Below are 23,694 nucleotides of genomic sequence, written 5' to 3' on the forward strand. Positions count from 1 at the left end.
TGGTTGTAGCTGCCCTGCCTGAGACACAGATGTAAGCAAGCAGCTACAGGCATTTCCCAAGATGTGTCCTTTTCTGCATGTGCAGGAACACACACATACTCCCATGTGTGCACACGCACGCTTGCACACGCACACCTCAGCTGGTCATAGCCCGTCTCAGTGCCACCTTTGCTGTGAAGCCCTCCCTGACTGCTGCAGGGGACACAATCGTTCCTGGCTCTGGGCTTCCACAGTTCCAGTTTCCAGTCATGAAGAGAGCCTTGCCCCCGAACGTTGTATTTGATTTGTGGCAGTCTGTCTCTCCCGTTTGACTCTCAGCAATCCTGTATCTTCTTTCTTTCTTTTTTGGCCGTGCCATGCAGCTTGAGAGATCTTAGTTCCCCAACCAGCGATCGAACTCTTCCCCGCCCCCCGCCCGCAACGGAAGCACGGAATCCTAATCACTGGGTCGCCAGGGAATTTCTGATCGTGTCTTACTAATCTGCGCAGTGTCGGCACTCAGAAACTACCTAGCACATGTTCCAGCCTCAGAACTGTTAGGTGAGTGAGGAGTGTAGGACAGGTAAAGCTTTTGAAATTGCGGCTTGTCTTCTTGTCAAAGAACCACATTCTCATCTACTTATTTCTCAGCTAAAGGAATCTCAGCATTGGAGAGGCTGCGATTACTCGTCCAGGGTCACTTGACTTCCCTTCATCTCAGCTCCATCTAGCAGGTTGGGCTGTAGGGCCCTTCTCTGAATCAGCAAGCTAAGTGGACAGCAGTGGGGAAAGGACCAAAGGCTTCTGGTTCTACACAAAGTGAAGTTTCCTAAAACTGTGCTGTGGGCTCCAGTGCTTTTCCTCCTGGCTGATGGTGATGGATTCTGTCGAGGGAGGAAATGACATAGGAGAGGTGGGCCTCCATCCTTACATTGTCGGATTCCGTGGAAAACAACCTGGATGTCACCTTAGACGGAGCAACACCGAGTCACCCGGAAGGAGCACTGGGGTGAATTGCGGAATCAAGGGGCAAAGGAATGAAAGGGGCTTGAGTAAATTTGAGTCACGTTGGATGCCGTGATCTTCTAAAATTTGTCAGCTCCAAGGGGAGCTCTTCGAAGGACCATGGCTTCAGCCTGTAAGTGGTTGTGCAGGTGTTTAAGGTGCTAAGGACATAGTAATGCTGGAAGGCCGAGGACTGACCCTTCTTCCCAGACGGGGACTTGGCTTTGACCAGGAATTTTCAAAAGGAGTCGTGATGTAAGGAAGGGAGAAACACAGACGTCTTCGTGTGTCTGGGCGGTGGGTGGGGCTCAGAAGTGGTGACCTCCGTGGGGAGAGGACCAGCGGATTTTTCCTGAGGTTTGCAAACAAGTCACCCAATTCACTTCCATTTCATGTTACACACAAATAAGTAGAAAAAAAATTTCTAAAGATGCCGTTACTGATATTTGGCCAAAGAAAATGTCACTTGTCCATATGCAGAACCCTGCCCGTAAGTCCCACGAGCCCCTGCCCCCCTCCCTGTCTTCCCACCTCTTGATGTCACCATTGCCATGGTTACCCAAGAAGGTGGAAAACAGAAAACTGCTGGAGAAAAGGCCAGTCACTGAGAAGGGAACCGAAGACAAACTGGATATCTAACAAACAGATTTAGAATTCAGATTTTCAAGGGATTAGAAAACTTTCTCTTTAAAGGAGAGTTTAATGGGGGTGGGGGAAGGCTTTATATCACACTCTGAGACTCAACAGAGCAGGTGCCCAAAGAAAGAGGAAGCTTGTGAGAGGTGAGCCGTTTTCCTGGGAAGGACTGGTCACTTCCTTCTAATAAAACACAGAACAGCACCATTTTCCTGTGGTGTCCTGGACGACACAGCAGTGATACAGCCCCTGGGAGGAGGAGCGAATCAGCACTGAACGGAAGCGGCACTACGGGCTGTGCTTCTGTACACCCCCCGACGCAGACTGGACGTGGAGCGATCAGATGGACACGGGCGTGCGGCTCATCACACACCAAGGTTACTGTTCTGCCAGCCTAGGGGTTTTAAGGTGAGGCAGTGGCAAAACGCCTTTGGATGCTCAAGCCCAAATTGTATTCTGTTACCTTTTAACACAGGCACAGGGGCTCTGTGGGGCACCTGACTACAGAGGCAGGGAGGTTCCACGCAAACCAGCCTCAGCAGCCTCAGTGCTGTGGTAGCTCCTGCGAGTTCAGAATGTTTCACTAGTGACTTCTGTGCAGAAATTATTTTGAGTATGAGAGCTAGTTATCTGTGTCAATGTGGTTGAATTACTGGAATCTTGACTCTGTAGGGAGAGGTCTAAGAGTCGAACTCTGGTCCAGCGTTTCTTTCTCACTCTGAGCCCCCAGCCCTCACCAAGAGGCTTGCTGCCTGTGCACTTGGGTCCAAGGGCTGGGAGTGGGCTTCCACCTGCTATCTGTGGGTGAAGATTCCAATATAGTAAACAAGAAAGAATTCCTGGGAAAGAACTGTGGGGCTAGTAACACGTGACCACTTGAGGAACAGAACGGAGGGCTGTAGGTTCCAACACCATGGGGCCCTGCTGACCATTGGGGAACTGTGTACATTTCACCACAGGGAAGCGAGGTGCTCTGCCTGCAGGAAAGCAGGACTGTCCCTCTGAAGCCTTTTATTCCCCCCTTCTCCTCTCCATCCCTGTTTCTCTAAGAGCAGTGCACTAATCAGAAAGAATGGGAAGATTTCTGCTCTTCAAGAAACCAACGCTAACTAGGGCATTAACAGTTCAAGACTGGAGCGGTGGGACTTCACTGGTGGCACAGGGGATAGGACTCAGTGCTCCCAATGCAGGGGGCCGGGGTTCGATCCCTGGTCAGGGAACTAGATCCCACACACATGCCGCAACTGAGTTCACGTGCCCCAACTAAGGAGCCCAGCCGCAACCAAGACCCCGTGCAATCATATAGATTAAAAAAAAAAAAAGACTGGAGTGGCTTTGCCAGCTGGTGTGGGCATAATCAGCATAACGGTGGTTAATCGTGAAACGCTACCAGTCCTGGGTGGGGGCAGCGACACCCTAGGTGCAGGGAAGGGGCCTTCTATCCACCCTCCAGTCCTCTGACGAGGCGCTGACATTTGCACTGGCTCCCAGGCCCCGCCCACCCTCTGCTGGGTCTCCGGCAGCCGGCCCCATGCCCTGGCCCTGCCGGTGGTGGGCTACAGGAGGGACAAGTGTCTAGGGCTTGGTATCCGCTAGGTCCAGTCCACCCGGCGATAAGGAGCAAACCCGCACCCTTCTGCCCCGAGGACACGGAATCTGGCCAGAGGCCGGGCGTGGGCGTGGAGGCCACCGGCAGGGCAGGAGCAGGAGAGCACCCTGTGGACAGGGCCCTCCACGCAGCGCGCGCACACACCTAGTCTTCTCCGTGCACCTGCACAGGCACACGCCTGGCCTCCTCTCCTTCCTGTGCACGTACACATGCACCCGCCCATACACAACCACGGGCACAAACCCAGCCTGCTTTTCTCCTCCGCGAGCACACATACACGCTGCACACACACGGGAACCCCGCTCCTCCAAGTCAGCACATCCGCACGTGCACGCACACACACACACACACTCGACCCCTGTCCTCTGTGTTCGCATGTATACCTTGCCCCTGGCTGTGCACACACGCACGTGCACACCCATCGCTTGGCCCCTGTGTGCATACACACTGACCTGCACACCTTGCCCCTGTTCCCCGTGTGCCTACACATGCATACACACCCCCAACCCCTGTCCCCCGGGTGCACACACATCCACACACACCAGGCCCCTGTCCCCCGAGTGCACACACACGCACTTGCACCCTGGTCCCTGTCCCCCATGTGCGCACACACGCCCGTGCACCCCCTGCTCCGATCCCCCGGATGCGCACACGTGCACACATCCCAGCTCCTGTCCCCCGGGTGCGTACACTCGCCCGTGCACCCCCGGCTCCCATCCCCCGTGTGCGCACACGTGCAAACATCCCCAGCCCAGCTCCCCCGCGCGCGCACCGCCGCGTCCTGGGCCAGGCCCTCCTCTCCGTCCCCGGTCGGCGCGCGCACACACACACGCGGGCACGCGCAAGCGCAGCCCATCCTCTCGGAGCTCGAGCGCGGGCCTCCGGGCGGGAGGGGGAGGGGAGGAGGGGGAGGGGAGGGGGGAGGAGGAGGAGGAGGGAGCCGAAGGCGCGAAAAGGCGCGCAGGCGCGCTGCGGGAGCCGGGCCGCCGCCCACGTCACCGCGCCGCGCACGTCACGCCGCCCGACGCTCGCAGGGTGAGCCCCGCGCCCCGGCGCCTCGGCAGGGCAGGGACCCCGGCCGAGCGCCGCCGGGACCGCCGCCCTCAGCCCGCCCGCCCGCGTGTGCGCGCCCGGTGTCCGCGCGCCGACCGCCCGCCAGGTGCGGCGGGCCGGGGTCCCGGAGGGGCGCGCGCGCTGAGCGCCCGCGGACCCCGCCGCCCCCCGCCCCCGCGCCGCGTGCGCCGACCCGGTCCCCGCGCGCCGAGGGCCGCCGCGTGGGCGCCCAGGTGACCGGCCCAGCGGGGTCGCGGGCCGGGGTCCCGGGCGGGGCCTGCGGGCGGCCTCCAGGCGGAGCGGCGCGCGCGTCCGCGTCCGCACCCGGCGGGGGTCGGAGCGGGGCGGGTCCGAGCGCGCGGGGTCTGGGGCGCGGGGTCCGGGCGGCGCCGGGCTCACCTGCCCGCCGACTGCCGGTTCCGGCGCGCGGGGGGCGCTCGCGGGTGGCGGCCGCGGCCTAGTGACAGGCCGGAGGCCGGGACCCCGGAAGCCCACCTGTCAGAGTTACCGGTCGGCCGGTGGTCGCGGGTGGGCCGGGAGCACCCGTGGGGAGCGCGTGTGCGCGGGGCCGCGGTGCCAGGCTTATCCGCGCGGGGTCTTTGTGCGCGTCAGGGAGGCTGGGCGGGCATCCTGGTGGCTGACGGGCTTCCCTGCCTGGGATGACTTTAAAGTCACCAAGGTAGGGGGCATTTCTGGGCTGCGCGCGCTCTGGGGATGGGGTGTGAGGGTTTGGAAAGGAAGGCACCTGCTACCCGGAGGGGCAGTGGGGACAGCGGTGGTGCTGGGGGAACGTTGGTGTTACTTCTTGTTTCATCCTTACTCATTCCTCGTTTTTCCTTCTTCTTACCAGAAAAACCATTTTTCTTCTCTGGAGGGTGAACATTTATAGCATCGATTTCACGGATCTGGTAACATGGCAAAAGATGTAAGTATGTTTGCTTCCTGCTGGACAGACGTTTGCCTAGTGCTATGTTCTTGATAGGTTCCCACTTTGTTTCAGAATGACCACGCATAAACCACAGAAGAGTTGATTTTCAGGCTTTTAAAAGCACATGAAACAAGGCAAAGGTGAAAAGAATAGGAGAAACCCACAGCTTGTGTGGAGCCGTGCGCTGGCCTCTGCCTGGGCTTTGCAGGCCTGAGCACCGGGCGGTAAGCTCCGTTAGGAGGCTCAGTCGCAGCCCAATCTCTGGGTCTTTGCCGACGGTTAACTTGTAAATCAATCATGCCTCCGTGGGAGGACACCCTGAGTGCATGAGGGCTGGGCCCGGCCCTGGGCTGCGCCCTGAGCACCTGCTTTGTGTACCTCGTGGGAAGTTAGTTCAGCTTCGATCCATAAAGCGCTAAGCACTGGTTTTGGCAACTCTTTTTCTCAGAAAGAGTGAAATTCGGTGATGAACAAAATGTGGTAAAAAATTCTACGTCAGCTTTATATTTGTTATGAACCTGTAGAACGTAGTGAGTAATTTTTCTTCACATTTTGCAAGAAATAGGCTTTTAGGCCCCCAAATATATTTTATGGGCCGTGTAGCCCTGTACTACCCTTGGTAATAGTTAACTGAAACCCCAGCTCTGTTCTTCAGTGTTTCTCAGAATGTGCTGTTCTGTGAACATTGGGGAAAAGAGGCCGTGGACTTATTCACTCATTAATTGTACGGAAGTACAGCCCGAGACACAGCTGGAGGCGTAAAATGTGTCTGTGTCTGTGGGACCACATAACAGGTGTGAAGTCCTCCCGCCAGCGTGTGTGGACTCGGGTGCCCCTGTGTGGTGTCTGTGGGTATGAGTTTATCATCTCTGTCGGTCGAAGGCCGTGCCTGCTTCTCTGCTACGTTCGCCCCAAGGACGCGGGCCGGGCAGCAGGCGCGCAGTAAGGGCGCTGCGGTGCCAGGGCTGGTGTTTGGGGGCCGAGTTTCTTGCCCTCCTGTGTGAACCCCCGGAGGAGAGCCGTCTTCCTCCTCCGGGGCTTCTGGGGGAAGTAAAGACGGACGGTCGCGGCCCCGGGCCCGGCTGCAGGAGGAGGACTGCTTAGCGGCCTCTCCCGATGGTCCCTTCTGGAGACACAGCCCCGCAGAGCGCGGGCAGCCCGGCGGCTGGGTGGAGTGATGCAGGACCATCCGTTGCCACGTGAGTAGGTGACACCGGCCGTGGAGGTCGGTGCCATGGTGACACCGGCCTGAGGAGATGCAGGTGAAGTGGCCTTGCCTGTGCCGAGCTGGGGGCCGTCACGTGTGCTGGAACTAGGTCTCGCTGGGGCTGGGGGTCGGCGGGCTGGAGGCCACGGCCGGGTCGGGGCTTGGCCCGTGTCCCGCTGCCTGAGTCTTAAGGAGGGTGTGACGTTTGAGCCTGGGAAGCCGACCCTGGCAGCCAGCGGTAACTTAAGCAGTGGGGCCTCAGTGTGGTCTCTCGTGTAAGATCAAAGCCCCTTGAGTTGAAGGGGTGGTGGGCTGGGACTCCAGCTCGACAGAGCTCTGGGGGCTCCGTGGGGGACTGTTGGGGCTGGAGGGGGCTGGGACGGGGCAGCGTGGGCTGTCCCCCTGCGGGTGGGCCAGTCTCCTGGGTACCTGGAGCTTCTCTCCACCCCGTCGTAGGTGCGTCGGGCCCAGGGTCCTGCCCCACTGGGCCGAGGACCCCTGCGCGCTGCCGGCCTCGCTCGGGGTTTGGGGTTTGCCGGAGCCGTGACGGTGACGCCGGCGGTGAGGGTGGGGCAGAGTCGGGAGCAAGCGGCACGTTCCCCCTGAACCCCGGAGGGTGGGGGTGGGGAGGGCGAGGGCATAGGCCGGTGGCGCCTGAGGCCGAGCTGCCTGCCCGCCGTGGGGCTTCTGTGCCTAGTGCACGAAGAGGTGAGGTCTTCGTGTGTTTTTCTAAAAGGCGTCTGGACAAAACACTGTCGTTCCCGCGTTTGACCATTTTCCGGCAATACGTGGAAAGAAGCCTGGTGGCTCGGCGGTTCACCGCCACCGTTCCCTTTGGAAAGTGGGTCTCCGCGCCGTGCTTAACTTCCCTGGCCCCTTCTTTGCTCCCGGGACCCTCGGCCCTCGAGTGTGGGACTCCCACCAGAGCTCAGGGACTGTCCTTAATGTGCACGTGGCGGTGTTGCCACGATTTCCTGTGACGAGGCCCGCGGGTCAGAGGCGCGCGGGTCGAAGGTGGTGGCGACGCTGTTGGCGGCGCCGTCCTGGGGCTGCCTGCTCCCTCCCCCACGGGGACTTGTCACCCTGCTGAGTGGAGATGCAGTTCATTGGTTATTGATTTATGAAGCTGGGTATCTGTGGGTTTTATTCTGTGCCTCTGGTCCCATGACAGATCCTGATGGGAGGGTTTCCAGTGCCCAGGACGCTCCTGCGGTGAATGTAGGCGTGGAAGGAAATGTGAAAACTGTCACCGTCAGAGATGTCTCATTGTACTAAAAATTGCAGTTGTGTGACGTAGAGTGGATGGCGTCTGACGTGCATGTGTGTCTGTGTGTGTTTCCTGAGCGTGTGTGTTTCCTGAGCGTGTGTGTGTGTGCGTGTCTGCATGTGTGTGTGTGCTGTGTGTGTGTGCTGAGCGTGTGCGCGTGCTAAATGTGTGGTGCACGCGTGTCCCTGCCTGGGCTGCCTCCCCTTCAGGTCTGTGGCCCTGATGAGTGCTTTGGTGCCATTGGCCTTTGGAAGACTGTGGGTTTAAGATAAAGGGCCTGTGTAGTGGCTGTAGTTGTTCTAGAACTGGACTGGAGGGGCCGCAGGGAGAGAGCCCGTGACTAGCCCCCGCCCCCGGCCGTCGGAGTGACCCTCGGAAGGAGGACACGGGGCTGGCGTCCCCACTGGGAGGACCAGTCCTCCTCCAGCGTCACAAAGGTTTGAAAAGAGCAGGTGGGGGGTAGTCGATTCGTGAAATCTCAGGCCTGCGTTTGCGGAGATGTTCCTGGGACCCTCCCCTCCCTGCTTCAGGTTGGGGGCAGAGGGCAGGTGAGCCGCGGTTCAGCCCCAGCAGTCCCGGGAGGGCCTGTGAGTTGCCGTCAGGGCTCGGGGGCCTCACCGTGGAGCTGCTCTGTGGTTGCACTTTGCTTTCCGTGAGTTTATGGAAAAACCCCTGGATTGTGTTATTGAGGGCAGGAGACCGAAGAAACACGCGTGGAATCTAAGCTTGTGAGGGATGCGTAACAAGGCCTGGTTTAATGAGCTTGTCTAGAAACACACGTCCTGAATGCTGTTTCCCAGGCCTGGGCCTCGGTGATGAGATTCGGGCCGCGGAAGGGGACCTGGGCTGGCGGGACCGGCCGTGTCTCTCAGGCCGTGAGGTGAGGGCCCGCTGGGCGCTGACGGCGCTTCTCTTCCCGCTTGAGACACGAGCGAGAGAGCTCAGCCCGCTCCGGCGAAAGCGGTGAAGCCAACACTGCTGTGCTTGTTTGTCGACGGGCTTTTCCGGTTTCGGAATCACCTTTTTTCTCCCCGGAATGAAGTTGGAGAAACTCTGAGGCCGTGTGAAGAGCAGGACGCTGTGGCAGGACCAGCAGTGCCGCCCTGGACCCCGCGGCTGCGTCGCACCTGGTGGGAAATGCTGTCTGTCTCCTGGTACAGCCAGGATGCTTTCTTAGCCCTGCTCCTCGGTGAGCAAGTCACCCTGGGGTGTGCTGTGGACCTGGGGCTTGGCACCCGGCCTGACGTGCATTGTGACCCCTCGGGACGTTTTCCGCACACAGTCCCTTGCTGGAAGCCCTTCTCTTTGGCGTTGAGCAAGCCTCATTTTTCTTCAGCGTAGAACAGCGTGGTTCTTGCTCGGACGCCAGCCCTGGCTTCTCCTCCTGTAGCTCTGTGCTGTTTGTTGAGGGGGTCTAGGCCTCGGGGGGAGCGGGGATGGGCCACAGCCCTGGGTCACTCGTGGCGTGAGGGGCAGACCTCTGCAGTGTGGCATCGCGTTGGCCCAAGTGGAGGTGGGACTCAACCCGGCCCCTCTGCTCAGACGGGCACGGCCGGTACGGAGTCTGTCTATGCTGCGCGGGCCTGGACGGGAGCCGGCGGTGGTGGCTCAAGAGTCGTGGCACTATCTGGGCCCGGAGCAGATGTGCTGCACGGATTTCGAGGGTCCAGGGTGAAGTTGGACTTATTTCTCTCAGCCTCTGTTGTTTTTTTTTTGTTTGTTTTGTTTCTGTTTATGTTTTTTGGGTACGCGGGCCTCTCACTGTCGTGGCCTCTCCCGTTGTGGAGCACAGGCTCCGGACGCGCAGGCTCAGCGGCCATGGCTCACGGGCCCAGCCGCTCCGCGGCACGTGGGATCTTCCCGGACCGGGGCACGAACCCGTGTCCCCTGCATCGGCAGGCGGACTCTCAACCACTGTGCCACCAGGGAAGCCCAGCCTCTGTTGTTTGAGCTCAGGACTCTGTCCATCAAGGTCCTGTTTTCACAGGATCCAGATTTTAAGGGGATTCTGGTTTGACAGAGTGAAACCCCTGGGCCTCCTTTGGGCCCTGAAACACAGCACCTCCTGACACCTGTACCCCGGTGTCCCGACAGATGACTTCGTGTCACCGAGGGCCCAGAGGGACACGGAGCGCTTGCTGGATGATACCCAGGGTGGGATTCTGCCTGTGGACCAGGCCACGGGCCGGCCATGCTGCTCTGCCTCCCTGCCCAGTCACAGGTGACAGACTTGCCGGCCCTTCCTGGCCCATCCCGCAGAGGACTCGCCACCCCAGGGGTTCTCTGTGGCAGCCGTGAGTTTGTCTTTGCTGGTTGACGTCGCACCAGCAGGCTTTTTGGTCACAAACCTTGGGTTTTCCTTTTAGCAGAAGTTCCGCAAGGAACAAGTGTGAATTACTGAAAAAGTTCAAGGAATGTTTCTCGTGATCGTAAATGCATTGTTAGTTGTGCCAGAGTTGGAAAAGCTCCAGGAAAACGAAAACAAGAGAAAGAAGCCATCTGCCAGCCGGCATCTGAGGGGGATTGTTGGGGGTTTGTAGGTTCTTCCTGTTGGATCTTCACTTAGTTGTACGTAACAAAGGTTTTACCCATGTGTGAACGTTCTGTGCGTCCCACGTCTACCCCGTCCACGTCCGTGTGCTGTCGCTGTTTCCCCCAGTCAGGCTTTCTCTTCTCCTGTGTCATCTTTAGCAGCTGTGCGTTTATTTGACACGTTGGGGAATCGTAGGTGGTCACTTACTGAAAAAGTGACCTAAAATGGGAAATAATAAAAAATGATACATTCCTAAACTCATCTTGTAAAATTCAAACACATATGCTTGCCCTCCCGGCCCCCTGGCTGTAGAGCGAAGGCCCTTTCTTGGCGAATGGGTCCAGCGATTCACGTTTCTTGCATAAACCATAGCCCGTAAGGCCCAGCTTTGATTTCTGCAGGATGGAGGGAGGACGTAGAGGACGTTTAAAGGTGCTGAATGCGACCTAGATTGTTTGCAGTTTTTTCCACGCGTTTAATAACAAATATAAGCGGCACAAGGGGGCGTTTGGAAGCGAACACAGCCGAGTGGTGGCCTGACACGCGGGTCTTTGGAGGGTCCTGAAGGGGTGGGGCTGGGTTAACTCGGCAGAGCCCCTCTGTTGTGTCCCCTGTGCCCTGGCCCCAGCCGTGGGGATTCTGGTGGCTTCCAGTTCAGTCTTCTCACGTTTGCACAAATCCACAATGATAGCCCAGGACGGGTTCCTGGCAGTGTAATTGCGGGTGGACGCTCAGACACGTGTGCGCCGTGCCTGAGGCGTCCTCAGATGACTTCCTGGGGCGGGCGTGCTGAGTCGCATCTACTCCCATCAGGTTGTCGGAGCCCATTTTAACCGCCCGTTTTTAGCACCAAGTTTGCTAATTTAAAAACCCACAAACTCGCCCCATTTGATGGGTGAGGTTTTAAATTCATTGTTTTAGTTTGCATTTTTTGATTCAGAGATTGAATATGTTCCTTTTAAGACATCACGTTTCTTTGTGAATCGAACGCGCCCCGTGCTGCATTCTCCATTCGGGTGTCGATTTCCTGTTGATTTGCATCCACTCCAGAAACTAAGGATGTTCGTGAAACCATTGTTGTCATTTCACGGCAAAACGTTAAGATTTGGTTCTTCTGCCGTCAGCACGAGTGACAGATACACCATCATTTCAGGCTACACCATGGAGAACACACCAGAGTTCACACCTGGAAGTTTCATGTTAAGAACAGTAGTTTGCAGGTGTCTGAACGTTCTTCCTTCCCTGTCGTCCCGGTGAAGTGTGACCGAGGCCGGCACGGGTCTGTGTTCCTGCCCGTCTGGGGCCGTGGTCTCGGCCTCAGCTGTTACACGATGGCTTGTCCTCTGCTTCCTGGTCTTGGGGACTTGAGTACCTGGCGTGGGTCTCATCTTTATGTTGTTTCATTTGCATTTCAGAAAAATCAGGGTTTGAGTGAAAATGTCTCATGCTGAATCGATGGCATCTAGATCTGATCAGAGCTCTGGGGGTGAACACCCACTCGTGCAGCCGAGGGCCCCAGGCCACCAGCATCGGGGTGCAGGGAGGACCCTGGCTGCAGTGTGGACGTGCCCGTGGGGTGTGGGCAGCAGGGACTTGTTGGGGGGAAGGGCCTGCTGCACTGGGTTAGCGTTCCCCTTGAGGTGCCGCGGCCGGGCACAGTGGGTAGGAAGGCGGACGAGGGGCAAACCCAGAACAGGCCTTGGGGGCTTTGGGGAAGGGGAGAAGCCCGCCCAGTGGGTCAGCCTTTCTGGTCCTAAAGAACCTGAAATCATGTTCGCCTGGGGGCGACTTGCAGATGGGCGGGGTCCTAGTCTCCGTTGCCTGGCAGAGGCTATAGCCGCTGCAGATCTGCCGCAGAAAGGCCAGAAAGCAGGACGGAAGCAGGTATGTAGAAGTTGTCTCGGAGCCGTGTCACGTTTTCTTAGGACAGTCTTGCGTTTGCACCTGTTGTGGAGTGAATTCGCTGTTTTTCTGTCCATGATGAGTGAGGCTGGTCAGATTGTGGGTTAGAGGCCGCGTCCTTCTAGGGAGGGTGAGGCCGGGTCTGACGGGAGCCCCAGGACCTGGTGTTGGGGGCTGGGAGTGGGGCGGCACCTGCTCTCTGGTGGGTGGAAGGTGATGGTTTAGACGATCTGCGTGGCGCTGGGAGCAGCTTGGGGGGCGGAGTGGGGGGAAGCGCTCCTTCACACGTGGGTCTCTGGGGGCGCGGGGGGCTCTGATGCCCTACAGGAGGCCCTGAAGCCCTGGCATTTCCGAGCAGGGCGTCAGGGCCCCTAAGGAGGAAGCAGAAGACGCGGGCTGTGCTGTGCCCTGCCTCCCGGTCGTATGCCCCTCGGGGACAGCAGCCAGCATCCCGGCAGGGGGTCAGGATCTCACTTGAACTCTGCAGCCTCACCCTGGTTCCTGGCCCCGCCTGCGCCCCCCGATCCCTGGAGCCCGCTGGGCCTTGTGAGTGTGACCCCCACTGGTGGCAAGCCCTGGGCCTGGTGCGGGAAGCGTTGGCGCTGGCCGGCCGTCTCCTCTCCAGACCTGTGGCCGGTGCTTCCCTGCCCGTGGCTCAGGCCACTCGCTGTGGCCGTGGCGTGGCCGCCGTGGCTCTGGCCACCACCTGGTTTCCTCTCCGTGGGTACCGGGGGGGTCCCGGGGCGGGGGTCCCGGCCTCAGAGCTGCGGCTTGCAGCCCCCCAACCTCGTGCTTCCTGGATCTTGGGATCCTGGGGCCTCTGGATCCTCTGTTGAGGAAGTGGCGGGAGCCTTTTGTTTTGCCCAGTTACGGAAGTAGAGGGTTTATTTAAAAATCCACGTAAGAGTCGGAAAGAAAGTTAAGAGTCATCTGAAATCCCAGTCCAGGGTGGCCTTGCTGTTAGATTTTGGGGATTGTTTTGGGAATAACTTACATGTCCATTACACGGCTTTGCGTAAGTGCTCTCAGACGGTCTTTTCCTGCTGTTTTTCTCCACGGGTTTGTCCCGGACGTTTTCATGTTGGTAAATATGAACGTGGATGATTAGAGGCGGCTTCGTGGGCCACCTCAAATGTGTGCAGGGGTGGAGGGGCCCGCATCCCTGTCGCGTCCCGAGTGACTCAGTTCAGGGCTGTCCCGCCGTCCTGCCTCCCCCGGGACTGGTTACACTGCTCCTGTCGTGGCATCGGATGTTCCAGGCCGTGTCCCTCGAAGGTGAGAACCCTTTACACTTGAAACTTGTATGATGTTGTACATCAGCTGTACCTCAAAAAATAATGCAAATAAGTAAAGAAGAGAAATACCCCAAATGCTGCACGTTGATTCCCGAGTGTCTCCCCGCTGGTCCTGGACCCGGAGGGGCTCTGCCACTGGGGCCCCGTGGGGTGTTTCACGTGGACGTGGCCCTGGGTCCTCACCCGTTCAGGCAGCCTCCCCTGCACCGCCTTGCGAGTGCCAGGGGCCGGTTTCACCTGTTCTGTGGTGTTTGTGGCAGGAGCTGGACCTGAGGTTCCAGGCACGGCCTCCCGAGCTGTGCTCTCCACCTGGAGTCTTTCTTCACGTGATGGACCTCAGCCCTCGTCCTGGCGCTCTGGCCTCGTTGGTTCATAGTGTCTCCGTGGTGGCCCTTCCGTGGCAGGTGGCCTCGGTCAGCTCCGTAGCAGGTCACCCAGAGTCTAGGGACCTGGAGAGCAGTGTTGTCACCCGTGGCGTCTGCGGCAGGAGCACGGGACCCAAAGGTGTCCTCGATGGTCCCCGAGGCCCCCGGGGGCCGCTTGTCACCCTCACATCATGAGAGCGAGTGAGGGGGCCGAGGAGACAGAGGGAGACAGAGAGATGGGGAGAGACAGAGACGGACACAAGATGCAGGTGGGAGGGGCGGTGAGCCAGCGGGCAGGCGACTTGGTCCCTTGTGAGCTGCCCTGGCCTTTGCAGGTTTGGCCACCAGGTCAGGCCGTGCTCGGGGGAGGGGACTGGGCAGGCGTGAAGTCCCGCTGGCGGGGGGCCTGGCTCACTCGCCGGGTGCGTGTCCCCCGGCGAGGGGGGCAGTGTTCGGGGTCCATGTCCTTTTACGTTAGGGCTGATCCTGTGACTGCTGTGCTGAAAGGACCTATTTCTCTTGTATGCGCGTCAGTGCTGATGTTAAGGAATGCTGTGGACTAGGTTTTCTCGTGATTTCCACGAGGGCCAGCGATGATGGATTTTGTCTTTTTCTCGTCACCATGACAGCACTGATGCGCTGGGTGTGCCCGTGTGGCTCGGGAAGTGCCACAGCCTCTCAGGATGAGTCAGGAGGAGGTTATTGAGGTGAAGGTGCGTGCGTGTGTGCAGACTGGCTCCCTCAGCGCCCCTCCCCGGTGGGCGGGCCCTGGCCTGTGTGGAATCCTCGAGGTCCAGCGAAGGAGGCCGGGAGGTGATGCAGAGGCAGACTGGCGGGGAGATGCGGCAGGGCTCAGCCAGGTCACGCCTCCGGGGGGCAGGTGGCGAGCTGGGGCCCCACTTTGCATTTCTCAAGCCTGGAGCGTGGCGGCGTCGGCAGTAGGAAGGTTTGCTAGTTCAAGTAAAGTAGTTGTCAGCTTTTCAGCTTGCGTTCTTAATTGTTCAGCTCTTTCTAGCAGCATTGTGTGTTTTGGGAACACGTGTTTTACCGTCATTGCTACCGTGAATGGGATAGCTGTACCGACTGTAATTGAATAACCGACTTTTTCCGTTAACTACAAACACAAAAGGCTGAACATGGTTTTTCTAAGGAAAATTAAGGTTAGTTATGGCAAACGAGTGCCTTTGCTGTTGGTTTGCATGTAATGGATTTAGCAGCATGGTATTTCCCTAGAGGAAGCCAGGTTTGCGCCTTAAATACACAGATTTTGTCAGAAAGCAAGTCCAGAGCGCTGATGTTCCAATTCACTGCAATTTCAGAAATACGTCTCGAAGGTCAAGCGCCACCTGTGTTTTGATGCTTGTTGTCGAGGCCCTGAGCTCGTAGCCTCTGGGCTGCAAGGCGCGGGGAGAGGCCCTGAGGCCTGCTCCTGCAGCGGGCGTTTTAGAAAAGGCTGCAGCCGAGACTGGGGTGGAGGGTGGCTTGTGGGTGACGATGCCCGTGACCCCTCCATGCGTACCTGGGGTGGGCCGGCTCCTCTCCTGAGGTCTGCGCTGTCCGTGGTCTGTCCTGCTCCGGTGCGGTGTCCTGCAGGGCAAGGGCGGTGCAGAGATGCTGTCCCCACACGGAGCCTGGGGCGGGCTAGGGTGTCGGCCTGAGTCGTCTTCAGGCCCGCAGACGGCTCTGTCACCTTCCTACGGAGCCGGGCGAGAGGGGCCTTGGGTTCAGGGGTGATGGCGACGTCTGTGTGCAGCGTCTCTGGTAAGTTTAGAAGGTGAGGTGGAGCCGTCTCAGCAGCGGGGTGGCCTCGAGGGTCTGCCCTGCTCCGATGCTGTTGCTCTGACGTCTCGAGCTGCTTGACTGTGGCTGCCGCCCGCCCACCCGAGGCCAGTGCCGCTCGCTTAGTCCCCCAGAAAAGACTCCTCTGGGGTCAGGCGACCTGAGAAATTGCTGGGCTGTGACTGCGTGTCGTTGATGGTTTGCGGTCGCGTCACATCCAGGGGTCACGGCCGCGGCTGCCCACGGCCGTGAGGTTTGCCCCCAAAGTGGCGGCCGGATGGTGAACAGCAGTGCTTTGTTATGTTCTGAGGAAACCTGTAACCGGCATCATCTCTGGGTGGGAACGGTGATCCCAAAATTCAGTGGCCGAAAGTAACAACACACACGTATTCTCCCAGCAGCTGAGGAGGGTCGGGTGCGGGTGGCCTTGCCGAGAGGTCTGTCCCTGGGTCTGGCGGCGTCCGAGGGGTGAGGCGGCCACCCCGGGGGGGCCTTGGTGTCCTCGCGGCACAGGAGAAGGGGCGACCCCGCTGTGGGGCCCAGTCCGCGGTCCCCACTGGTCCCCGGTGAGGGCGGGAGTCCCCCGAGGCCGGCGCTCGGCTCTGAGGCCCCAGGTCCAGGCTGCTCCTCCAGGCTCAGCGAGGAGGTCCCCGCGGCGCTGGTGCGACATTTGCACGTTGCGGTGCTTCAGGTTGTCTGAAGGGAGGATTTCTCAGGTATTTGTTTCCTTCACGTGCAGGTGAGCTTGTGTCTCCTCTGTGATTCTGACACGTTGTGTAGGGAAGTAGAGGGAGTTTCTGCACCTGGGAGCCTGACTGGGTGCGGGCTGCCGTCCACGCAGCCGTCCGTGTGAGGGTCCGGGCCGTTGGGCCTCCGTCGGGTGTTGGGTGTCACAGGCTTCTCGGCCCTGCTGGAAGATCAGGACTGAGCACCCGGCAGCTCTGGGGGGGGGTCTCTCTGGAGGCGGCGAAGCCCGATCCATGGCTCTGGGTGGCGTCACCACGGGGGGTCAGCTGGCACCGGTGGGGGGCCCTGCAGCGGCCCAGATGTCCGCGAGGGGACCGCTGAGAGCCCGGCGGGAGACGCAGGCGCTGTCGTGGGTTCCGGCCCCGTCTCCGCGTTGGCTCCCCGCTGGAGTGTGGGAGGCTCTGGAGCGCCGCGCGGTGGGTGCAGGTGGCGTGGCGTCCAGGGTCAGGAGGCCGCTTCTGTGCAGTGTCGCCGCGGAGCCGGCTCTGCCCCAGAGCTCGTGAGCCGTTTGCCTCGTTTCTCCTACGTTTCCTGGTCCAAGTTCCCCTGGCTTAGGTGGGAGGCTGGGGCTGGCAGAGAAGGGTAGCCCTTTGCCCCACCCTCAGCAGTTTGCAGGATGGGCCGTGCCCGTCGGCTCTGGCTGGGCAGCTGTTGCAGAGAGCCTGCGGCCGAGGAACGGAGGGTGGGCCCTGCGTCCGGGGTGGGGGGGCGAGCGCCCCAACGCAGGGCTTCCTGGGCGTGAGCTGCCGAGCTATCGTGGGTCACGTCGCTGCGGGCCAAGCGTGAGAACCGAGCAGGCCGGGGGCGTCGGGGCCCTGGCCGACGAGGGCAGTGGCATTGTTCGGCGCAGGGGACGCCGGTCCCCAGGGCGGGCCGCCCCTGCGCCCTGCGGGCACTGGCCTCGTCATGGGGCTGGGCAGACCTCCTTGACCACCAGCTGGCATGGTCGCATCGGGTCTCTGCTCTGCGGCTGCAGCGTCCACGCGGAGTCAGCTCTGGGGGAGGAGGACGGGGAACACGGAAGCCGGAGGGAAGGGTGGGGGGCCTGGGGCCCCCTGCCCGGTGCTGCCGTCCAGGCAAGGGGGACCAGCCTCTCTCCTCGCCTCTTTCAGGTGCGTGTCCTTATACGGCCCTTCCTGGCCGTGGCGGGTCTTCGCTCTGGGGCTCTGGGGCTCCGAGCCTGCGTTACTGGGGCGTTTCTGGGACCCGTGAGATGCGGGCTCCCCAGCCGTGATCCGTGGCGGTCCTCGTGGTCAGGCACTTGGTCCTCCCCCTCGTTTTCTTGGGGGGTCAGGAAACGGCCGCAGGGCGTTGCTGGGCTCAGCTTGTGGGTGGTCCCTCCCCCGTGGGGCCTGCCTTTGTCTGGGGCCTCAGCAGGTCGGGGGGCTCCCCCGCCTACCTGTGGGGGATGTGCGTGCGTTTGAGCGCCTCACGGACGTGCCCGCCCAGCCCCTCGGTGCAGGGCTGAGGTGGGCTTCTCCACGGCCGGTTTCGGGGGGCGCTGGGCGGGGTCTCCGTTAGCTTTTGTTTTCACACCTGGTTGTTGCGGGCACGTGCGAGGTGTGCGTTGCTGTGTATATGGACGTGTGAGCGTGTGTGTGTGGACGTGTGAGCGTGTGGTGTGCATCTGTATGTGCACACGCACGCATATCCGTGTCTGGCGGCCAGATCCGGTCGGGAGAGCTGGATTTCGGGCCCCGCTCCGAGCAGAGCCGCTGGGTCCAGGGTGTGGCTGCAGGCGCCCCTCCTGACACGTGGCGGAGCAGAGAAGCGCTGGCGGTTCTCAGACGTGGGCAAGCTGCTGCCGCACAGGCCTGGCGCGGGCGGGCAGGGTGGTGCCGTGGCTGGTCTGTGGAGGTCCGGGTCCCCAGCGTGTCTCACCCGAGGCCGTCACTGTGACAGTTCGGGTGGTGCTCCGAGCCCTCCGTGGTCGCACGTGTCGGGCACACGCTTCTTTTGTTCCAGCGGCCCATCGTGCTGGTGCCCCAAACGCACTTGACCGTGAGGTGCCGCCCTGTGTCCCTCTGGTCGCCCCGGGACGAGGGGGGCGCTGGGGGGTGTTGGGTGCATCCCGTGGCCGTGAAGGGCAGGGACGGACGCGCCCCGGGCCCCAGGCCCACGCCCCCCATGCACAGAGATGGTCTGTCCTGATGCTGGGAGCACGGTGTCCAGCGCTCTGACGGAGCCAAAGGTGCTGTTCTCAGGCCAGAGCACCAGTTTGCTTTCCCGGTGGCCCACCCGTGGTTACGCATCGCTGATCCCAAATGTGAAGTGCCATGTGACTTAGTTGATAACTAAGGGAAGTGTTGCATGGTGTCCCAAAGGCTGAGCTTCAGAGGCTGACAGGATCATTTTTCCGCTGCTGAGAGCCGATCACGGTGGGTGAGCCAGCACGTGCCCCCGGGCCTCGCGGCTGCGTGGGGACGGCGAGGTCCCTTGAGGTGTGTCGCGAGGTGTGCGAGCGGCGGGTTGCTGGGTGGACTGCCGCTCTCCCCACGCCTGCTCACTGTGTTGTCGTTGCCCCCACAGGCCGGTCTAATTGAAGCCAACGGGGAACTCAAGGTCTTCATCGACCAGAACCTTAGTCCTGGAAAAGGTAAGGGTGCCCGTCTCGGGAAGGCACGTCTCTGGATGAGTGTGTTCAGTGTGGGGTGGGTGTGAGTCCCCTGACATGAAGACCCCTGTCAGCGGTGGGAACCCCACTTGGGGAGCTGCCTGCCTGGAGCCCCCGAAGGACCGGGGTCAGCACCCCAGTTTATTTTGGTTAGTAAGTTGCATGCTATATGCAGAGGTTCGGGAAAGGTGTGAGGAAGAGAACACAGCACAGGGCACGGATACTCCTTCCGCCTCAGGGCAGCCACGCTGATGCCCATGAAGCCCACCTCAAACCTGCGGGTGCGTGGTGCCCCCGTGAGAGAGTGGTGACTCCTCGTCCGCGCTGTGTCCTGAATGAGCCTCGACGTCTGTCTGCACCCTTGGGATTGAGGGGAGGGGGTGGGGTGGGGCGGGGCGTTGCGGCCCCTCTTCCCAGGGGCCCCAAGCTTTGCAGTTTCCTTCCTGTAGGGACACGGGATGGACACCTGCTAGTGGGTGTGTTTGAGCCGGTCTCCCAGCTGTGGATCTGCTGGGTCAGAAGGACGCCCACCTCGAGGTGCTGGCCTGTGATGCCTGGTGGACCAGGCCGTGCCGTGCAGGGCCGCAGCTGCAGGGCCTTCCTTCCTCTGATCTGTGTCTGCCTTCGGCGTGCTTGCTGTTGCCTTTCAAATTGGAAAGTTTTCATCAAACAGATAATACGTGTTCACTGAAAAAAAGCGCTGATCCCCAGCGTGCAGTTGAAGACGTAAACGTGTGTTTAAGTGCACGTTTCCCCGGGAGCATCTGACACCTGGTGTCCATGCACGTGGTGTCCTGGGACCTGCGTTGTCCTCTCCCGGCAACATCTGGTGCCACCTTTTGTGGCCCGATGGTAGCTCTGGGCACCTGAGTACCGGCTGCGTGTAGGCCACTATCTTCCACTCCCGGGAGGTGCTGTTTCCCAGGGCGGGTCCCCATCTCAATGGTGAGGGGCATCCTCTGGGGACGCGGGTCCCTCCGGTTCACGCTGTCCCTCAGCCTGAGGATGGGCTTCTCGGGCAGCAGAGCTGAGAACTTACTAGTGACGTGCGGCTGGAGGCTTGGTGTCACTTTACGATTCTTGAGACTCGGAACCTACCCTCCAGACACACACCCGCAGGGTGGACTCAGCTTCCGGTATTGCTGGGAGGCCTGTTGTAGGAGGACGAGGTGCCCCTCCTCACTGTGGCCCCCTGGGGCAGGGCGGGGGCTCAGAGGACGTTCCAGATGGGGACGGTTCTCGGGGAGGTGGAAGGCTGCTCCCCAGGACGTGGTGGGGAGTCGCCCAGGAGTGGCCGGGGTCGGGGCGCCAAGACGGCCAGAGGGTGCCCCAGGCCCGTGGATGCTGCACCTTGATCTATGCGGGAGCTCCCGCAGGGCCTGCCCATGAGTGGTGTGGCCGCTGTAATGGCCCAGGAGGGCAGCTCCCGCTGCTGCCTGAGAACCAAGGAAGCCGCCGGGCTCTTCCAGTGCCAGTGAGGCCAGCGGCTGGCGGGGCTGGGAAGACCCAGCGTGCGAGCGGCCGCCTTGCCCTGACCCTTTTGGCCACGTTAGCCCACAGTGTATTTGTAGCATATCAGGCAAATAGTAACTCTTCAAACATTAGGTTCTGGAAATTTTTAAACGTTTACTTAAAATTATTCTCGAGAAAACACTGAACCTCACGTTTTCATACTTTAAGGTATCTTAAAACCTATGGATATTAGTGGTATGGTTACTAATGGTAAACCTATGTAATAATTTTAGATCCTTTTTCTGTTAATGGTTATAACAGATCAGACAGTATATATTCTTAACTCGTCTTTTTTGAAAGGAATTCTCCAGTTCATAATGTTATATTTGAAAATACTTTGTTTGGTGGTTCCTTTAAGAAAGGCTTTGTAGTACATTTTATGGCTAAAGCAGTGTTATTTCTAGGGAGCAGATTCCTAGCTTGTGTTATAATTTAACCCTCCCTGTGGCTGAGATGTTGTGCCCCCGCCCCCATAAATGGGTTGTGTGTGGCACCTTTATTAGGAAAATGTGTAAAGCATTCTGATTTCTCTAGCCAGATTAAACCAAAAGGGGAATACCATTCCATGCCCGATGTTGACCAAAAGTAGCAAATCTCAACTGAGTCAACAGTTGTCAGAAACCTGGGAGAGGGTGCTGGGGGGTGTGTGTGCAGGTACTCGTGCCACAGAACAGCCGCAGGCCAGCGCTGGGCTGAATCCCGTGACGCAGAAGGTCACCTGGGACCCAGGTTCCCTTGGAGAAGGGGCACCAGGAACACGTAGATATTACATTGTATGTTTGTATAGTTACGCATGTTATATGATATGAAAATGGAATCGGCCCAGCCTTAGAGGAAGTCAGCTAGATCTCTCTGTGGGTCAGTTTCAAAAACATCAGAATCAGAGTTGCAGAACGTGTACAGTATGTACTACCTTCTAGATTTAAAGGCCCACAAACAGCACTCACGTTGTTCGTGGTTGCGTGGGCGTGTGTGGGAAGCGTGGAAGACGGAGTAAACGCTCTGAGCGCGGTAGCTGCTGGCCGGGTGGAGTGGGGAGCTTTTCGGCAGAGACGGTGAAATGGCACTCATGATTCTGTGCGTGCTGTGTACTGGCGTTAAGGCTGCCTGCAAAGTTATTACTTGTATTTGCAGCGCACACGCAAGGGGAAGATCCCCGGGGTGGGACAGGCGGCGTGGGTGCGGGTGAGGAGGGGCTGGCCCGGTCCACCCCCGAGTTCTCCCCCCGCCGAGCTGGGCAAAGGCGGGAGCCCGGGTAGCGGCTGGGTGTCGCAGCCGGACCTGCAGACCGGCGGCGAGGTGGCCACGCAGCCCTCCGTGGATGTGGCCTCCACATAACGACGGACAAATGGGCTTTAAAGGCCAGCGCCGGGAGCCCTGCCGGGCAGCTGCTGTGGGCTTTGACCCGGTAAGCTTCCGCGCTCACGGGTGGTTGAAAACGGAATCATTTGCAAATTGAAAAAAAAGTTATTATTTTTAGTGAAAGCAACCAATTCCGTATTTTTAAACTTACTAGTTACTCATCTGTACGTAAATCTGAACGTGGTATGTTTAATTGCCTAAGTGTATTTTAAATCTCTCAGTGCAAAACAGAATAATTTTGTGTCTTTTAAAAAATGTTTCTCATATCCAAAACAATTTTTTAAATATTTGTTTTTGTTAAGATACAGATCTCTGTTTTTAGAGGAATGTAAAAAACTCAAAGCAGATAAACCTATTGCTTGCAGCCAATAGTTGAAATTTTTTTGGTGTTGATTGGTAAAAATGTTAATATTGGGGCAGTTGAAGGATACATATCTATCTTCGTCAACTTACGTTAATGGAAATTATTCATAGTTCGTACGTAGCATCAAAATTCATTGTTTACTGGACTTTGAAGAAGTTTATTTAAAATGCATGGATTGTGAAGAGTTCAAAAATGAGACCTCGGACCAGACCAGACGGAAGGCCCTGTCTCTCCCTCTTGCTGAACCTGGTGGAAGTGAAGGAAAACGCCCTCCGGTGGCAGCCTGGTGCAAGGCTCCCCGCCCGTAGAACCCCCGCCACCCACCCTGCGGGGACCGGAGCCCGTGCGCTTTAGGGGAACCGGGGGGGTCCTGTCCACACGGGGCTTTCTCCCTCCCTCAAGTGGGGCTGGAAATCCATGTCTTCTCACCTGAGACCGTCCCGGCCCTTCCAGGACGCTTGTGCACCCAGGCCCGCCTGCCGGTTTCCCCCGAGCACGCGTGCCCTCTGGTGTCGGCGGGGCAAGGGGTTCACTGTTGTATCCCTGGGGCCGAGGCTGGTTCTGGGCACACAGCGCCCTCAGCGGGCCCGTGTTGAGGGGAGGAAAGTTTCCGTCCCCGCTGAGGTGTTTCCCCAGCTCTGTGTTAGGTTATCTGACTGTTTAAAGAGGTGGCAGCTCCTCATAAGTCACTCTTCCTGGAAACAGAAACGGATTCTACTTCTCGAGGAAAAGCAGATCGTTGGATTTCTACGCCAGGTTGCCAACACACAGAGAGGTGTTGGAATACAAGTTAATTCCAACTGTGAAGTTCTGTAATTGTCTTAGAATTGCAGACTTGAAGAGCCGTTTAGCTTCGGGGCCTGTGGTCCCAGCAGAACATTCTGTCGGTGGCCAGACAGCCCACAGGGGTCGGGTAGGTTGGTGACGGCCTGGGTGCCCCGGAGCCACCGATCCCTGGACGCGAGGGCACAGGGGTGGGTAGGGGTCGTCGTAGGGAGAGTGGCAGCGTGGGTGCAGCCCCCTCAGATTTGGGCATCGGGCTTTGTAGCGGTGCTCGCGGCGGACCGCGGGTCTAACACGGTCGGGGGCAGTCAGGCTGTCTCCCAAGGAGCAGCTTCACCCTGACACTGGTACTTGGAGCCTCAGTTCAGGAAGGGCGTGACCTCTGGTCTCCTTGCGTTGCAGGTGTGGTGTCCTTAGTGGCCGTTCATCCCTCCACAGTAAACACGCTTGGGAAGCAGCTCTTGCCAAAAACGTTCGGACAGTCCAATGTCAACATCGCTCAGCAAGTGGTAAGGCCGGGAGGGTGGTGCACGGTTGGCCCTGTGGCTTCCCTTCCTGGGCCCGCAGGTTTCAGGAGCACGTGACCAGTGCCGTTTGCCCTCCCCCGGCTTGGGCCTTCCTGTGTGTGCCGCTGGACGGCGGGACCCGGCCAGGCCAGGGCAGCTTCCCCGCCAGCCGCGCTGGTCCTGCGTCTGCCCTGATGGCGTTTCCTGGGGTGACGCGTGCTCCTGGGCCCGAGCTGGTGCGGGCGGGC

General features: G+C 59.3%; 1 protein-coding gene across 5 annotated transcripts in view; it reads left to right on the forward strand.

Annotated features, from left to right (window-relative positions):
• Window positions 1–4,210: 4,210 nt before the first annotated feature.
• The window catches only part of TFDP1 (transcription factor Dp-1), a 30,227-nt gene continuing 10,743 nt past the window's right edge, over window positions 4,211–23,694 (forward strand). The window contains exons 1-4 of one of the 5 annotated variants that reach the window (XR_004346688.1): window positions 4,211–4,264; window positions 5,133–5,207; window positions 18,835–18,901; window positions 23,343–23,449. Coding sequence is in view for 4 of the 5 variants with exons in the window: in XM_032611387.1 (XP_032467278.1) it covers window positions 5,196–5,207; window positions 18,835–18,901; window positions 23,343–23,449 (186 nt within the window). In the remaining variant the exon portion in view is untranslated. Of the gene's footprint in view, window positions 4,389–4,460; window positions 4,516–4,844; window positions 4,962–5,132; window positions 5,208–18,834; window positions 18,902–23,342; window positions 23,450–23,694 lie in introns of those variants that run through there. The other 4 variants (XM_032611387.1, XM_032611388.1, XM_032611391.1 and 1 more) reach the window with 4 other exon arrangements.

The sequence above is a fragment of the Phocoena sinus genome, chromosome 18 (genome assembly GCF_008692025.1).
Source record: "Phocoena sinus isolate mPhoSin1 chromosome 18, mPhoSin1.pri, whole genome shotgun sequence".
Classification (NCBI taxonomy): Eukaryota; Metazoa; Chordata; class Mammalia; order Artiodactyla; family Phocoenidae; genus Phocoena; species Phocoena sinus.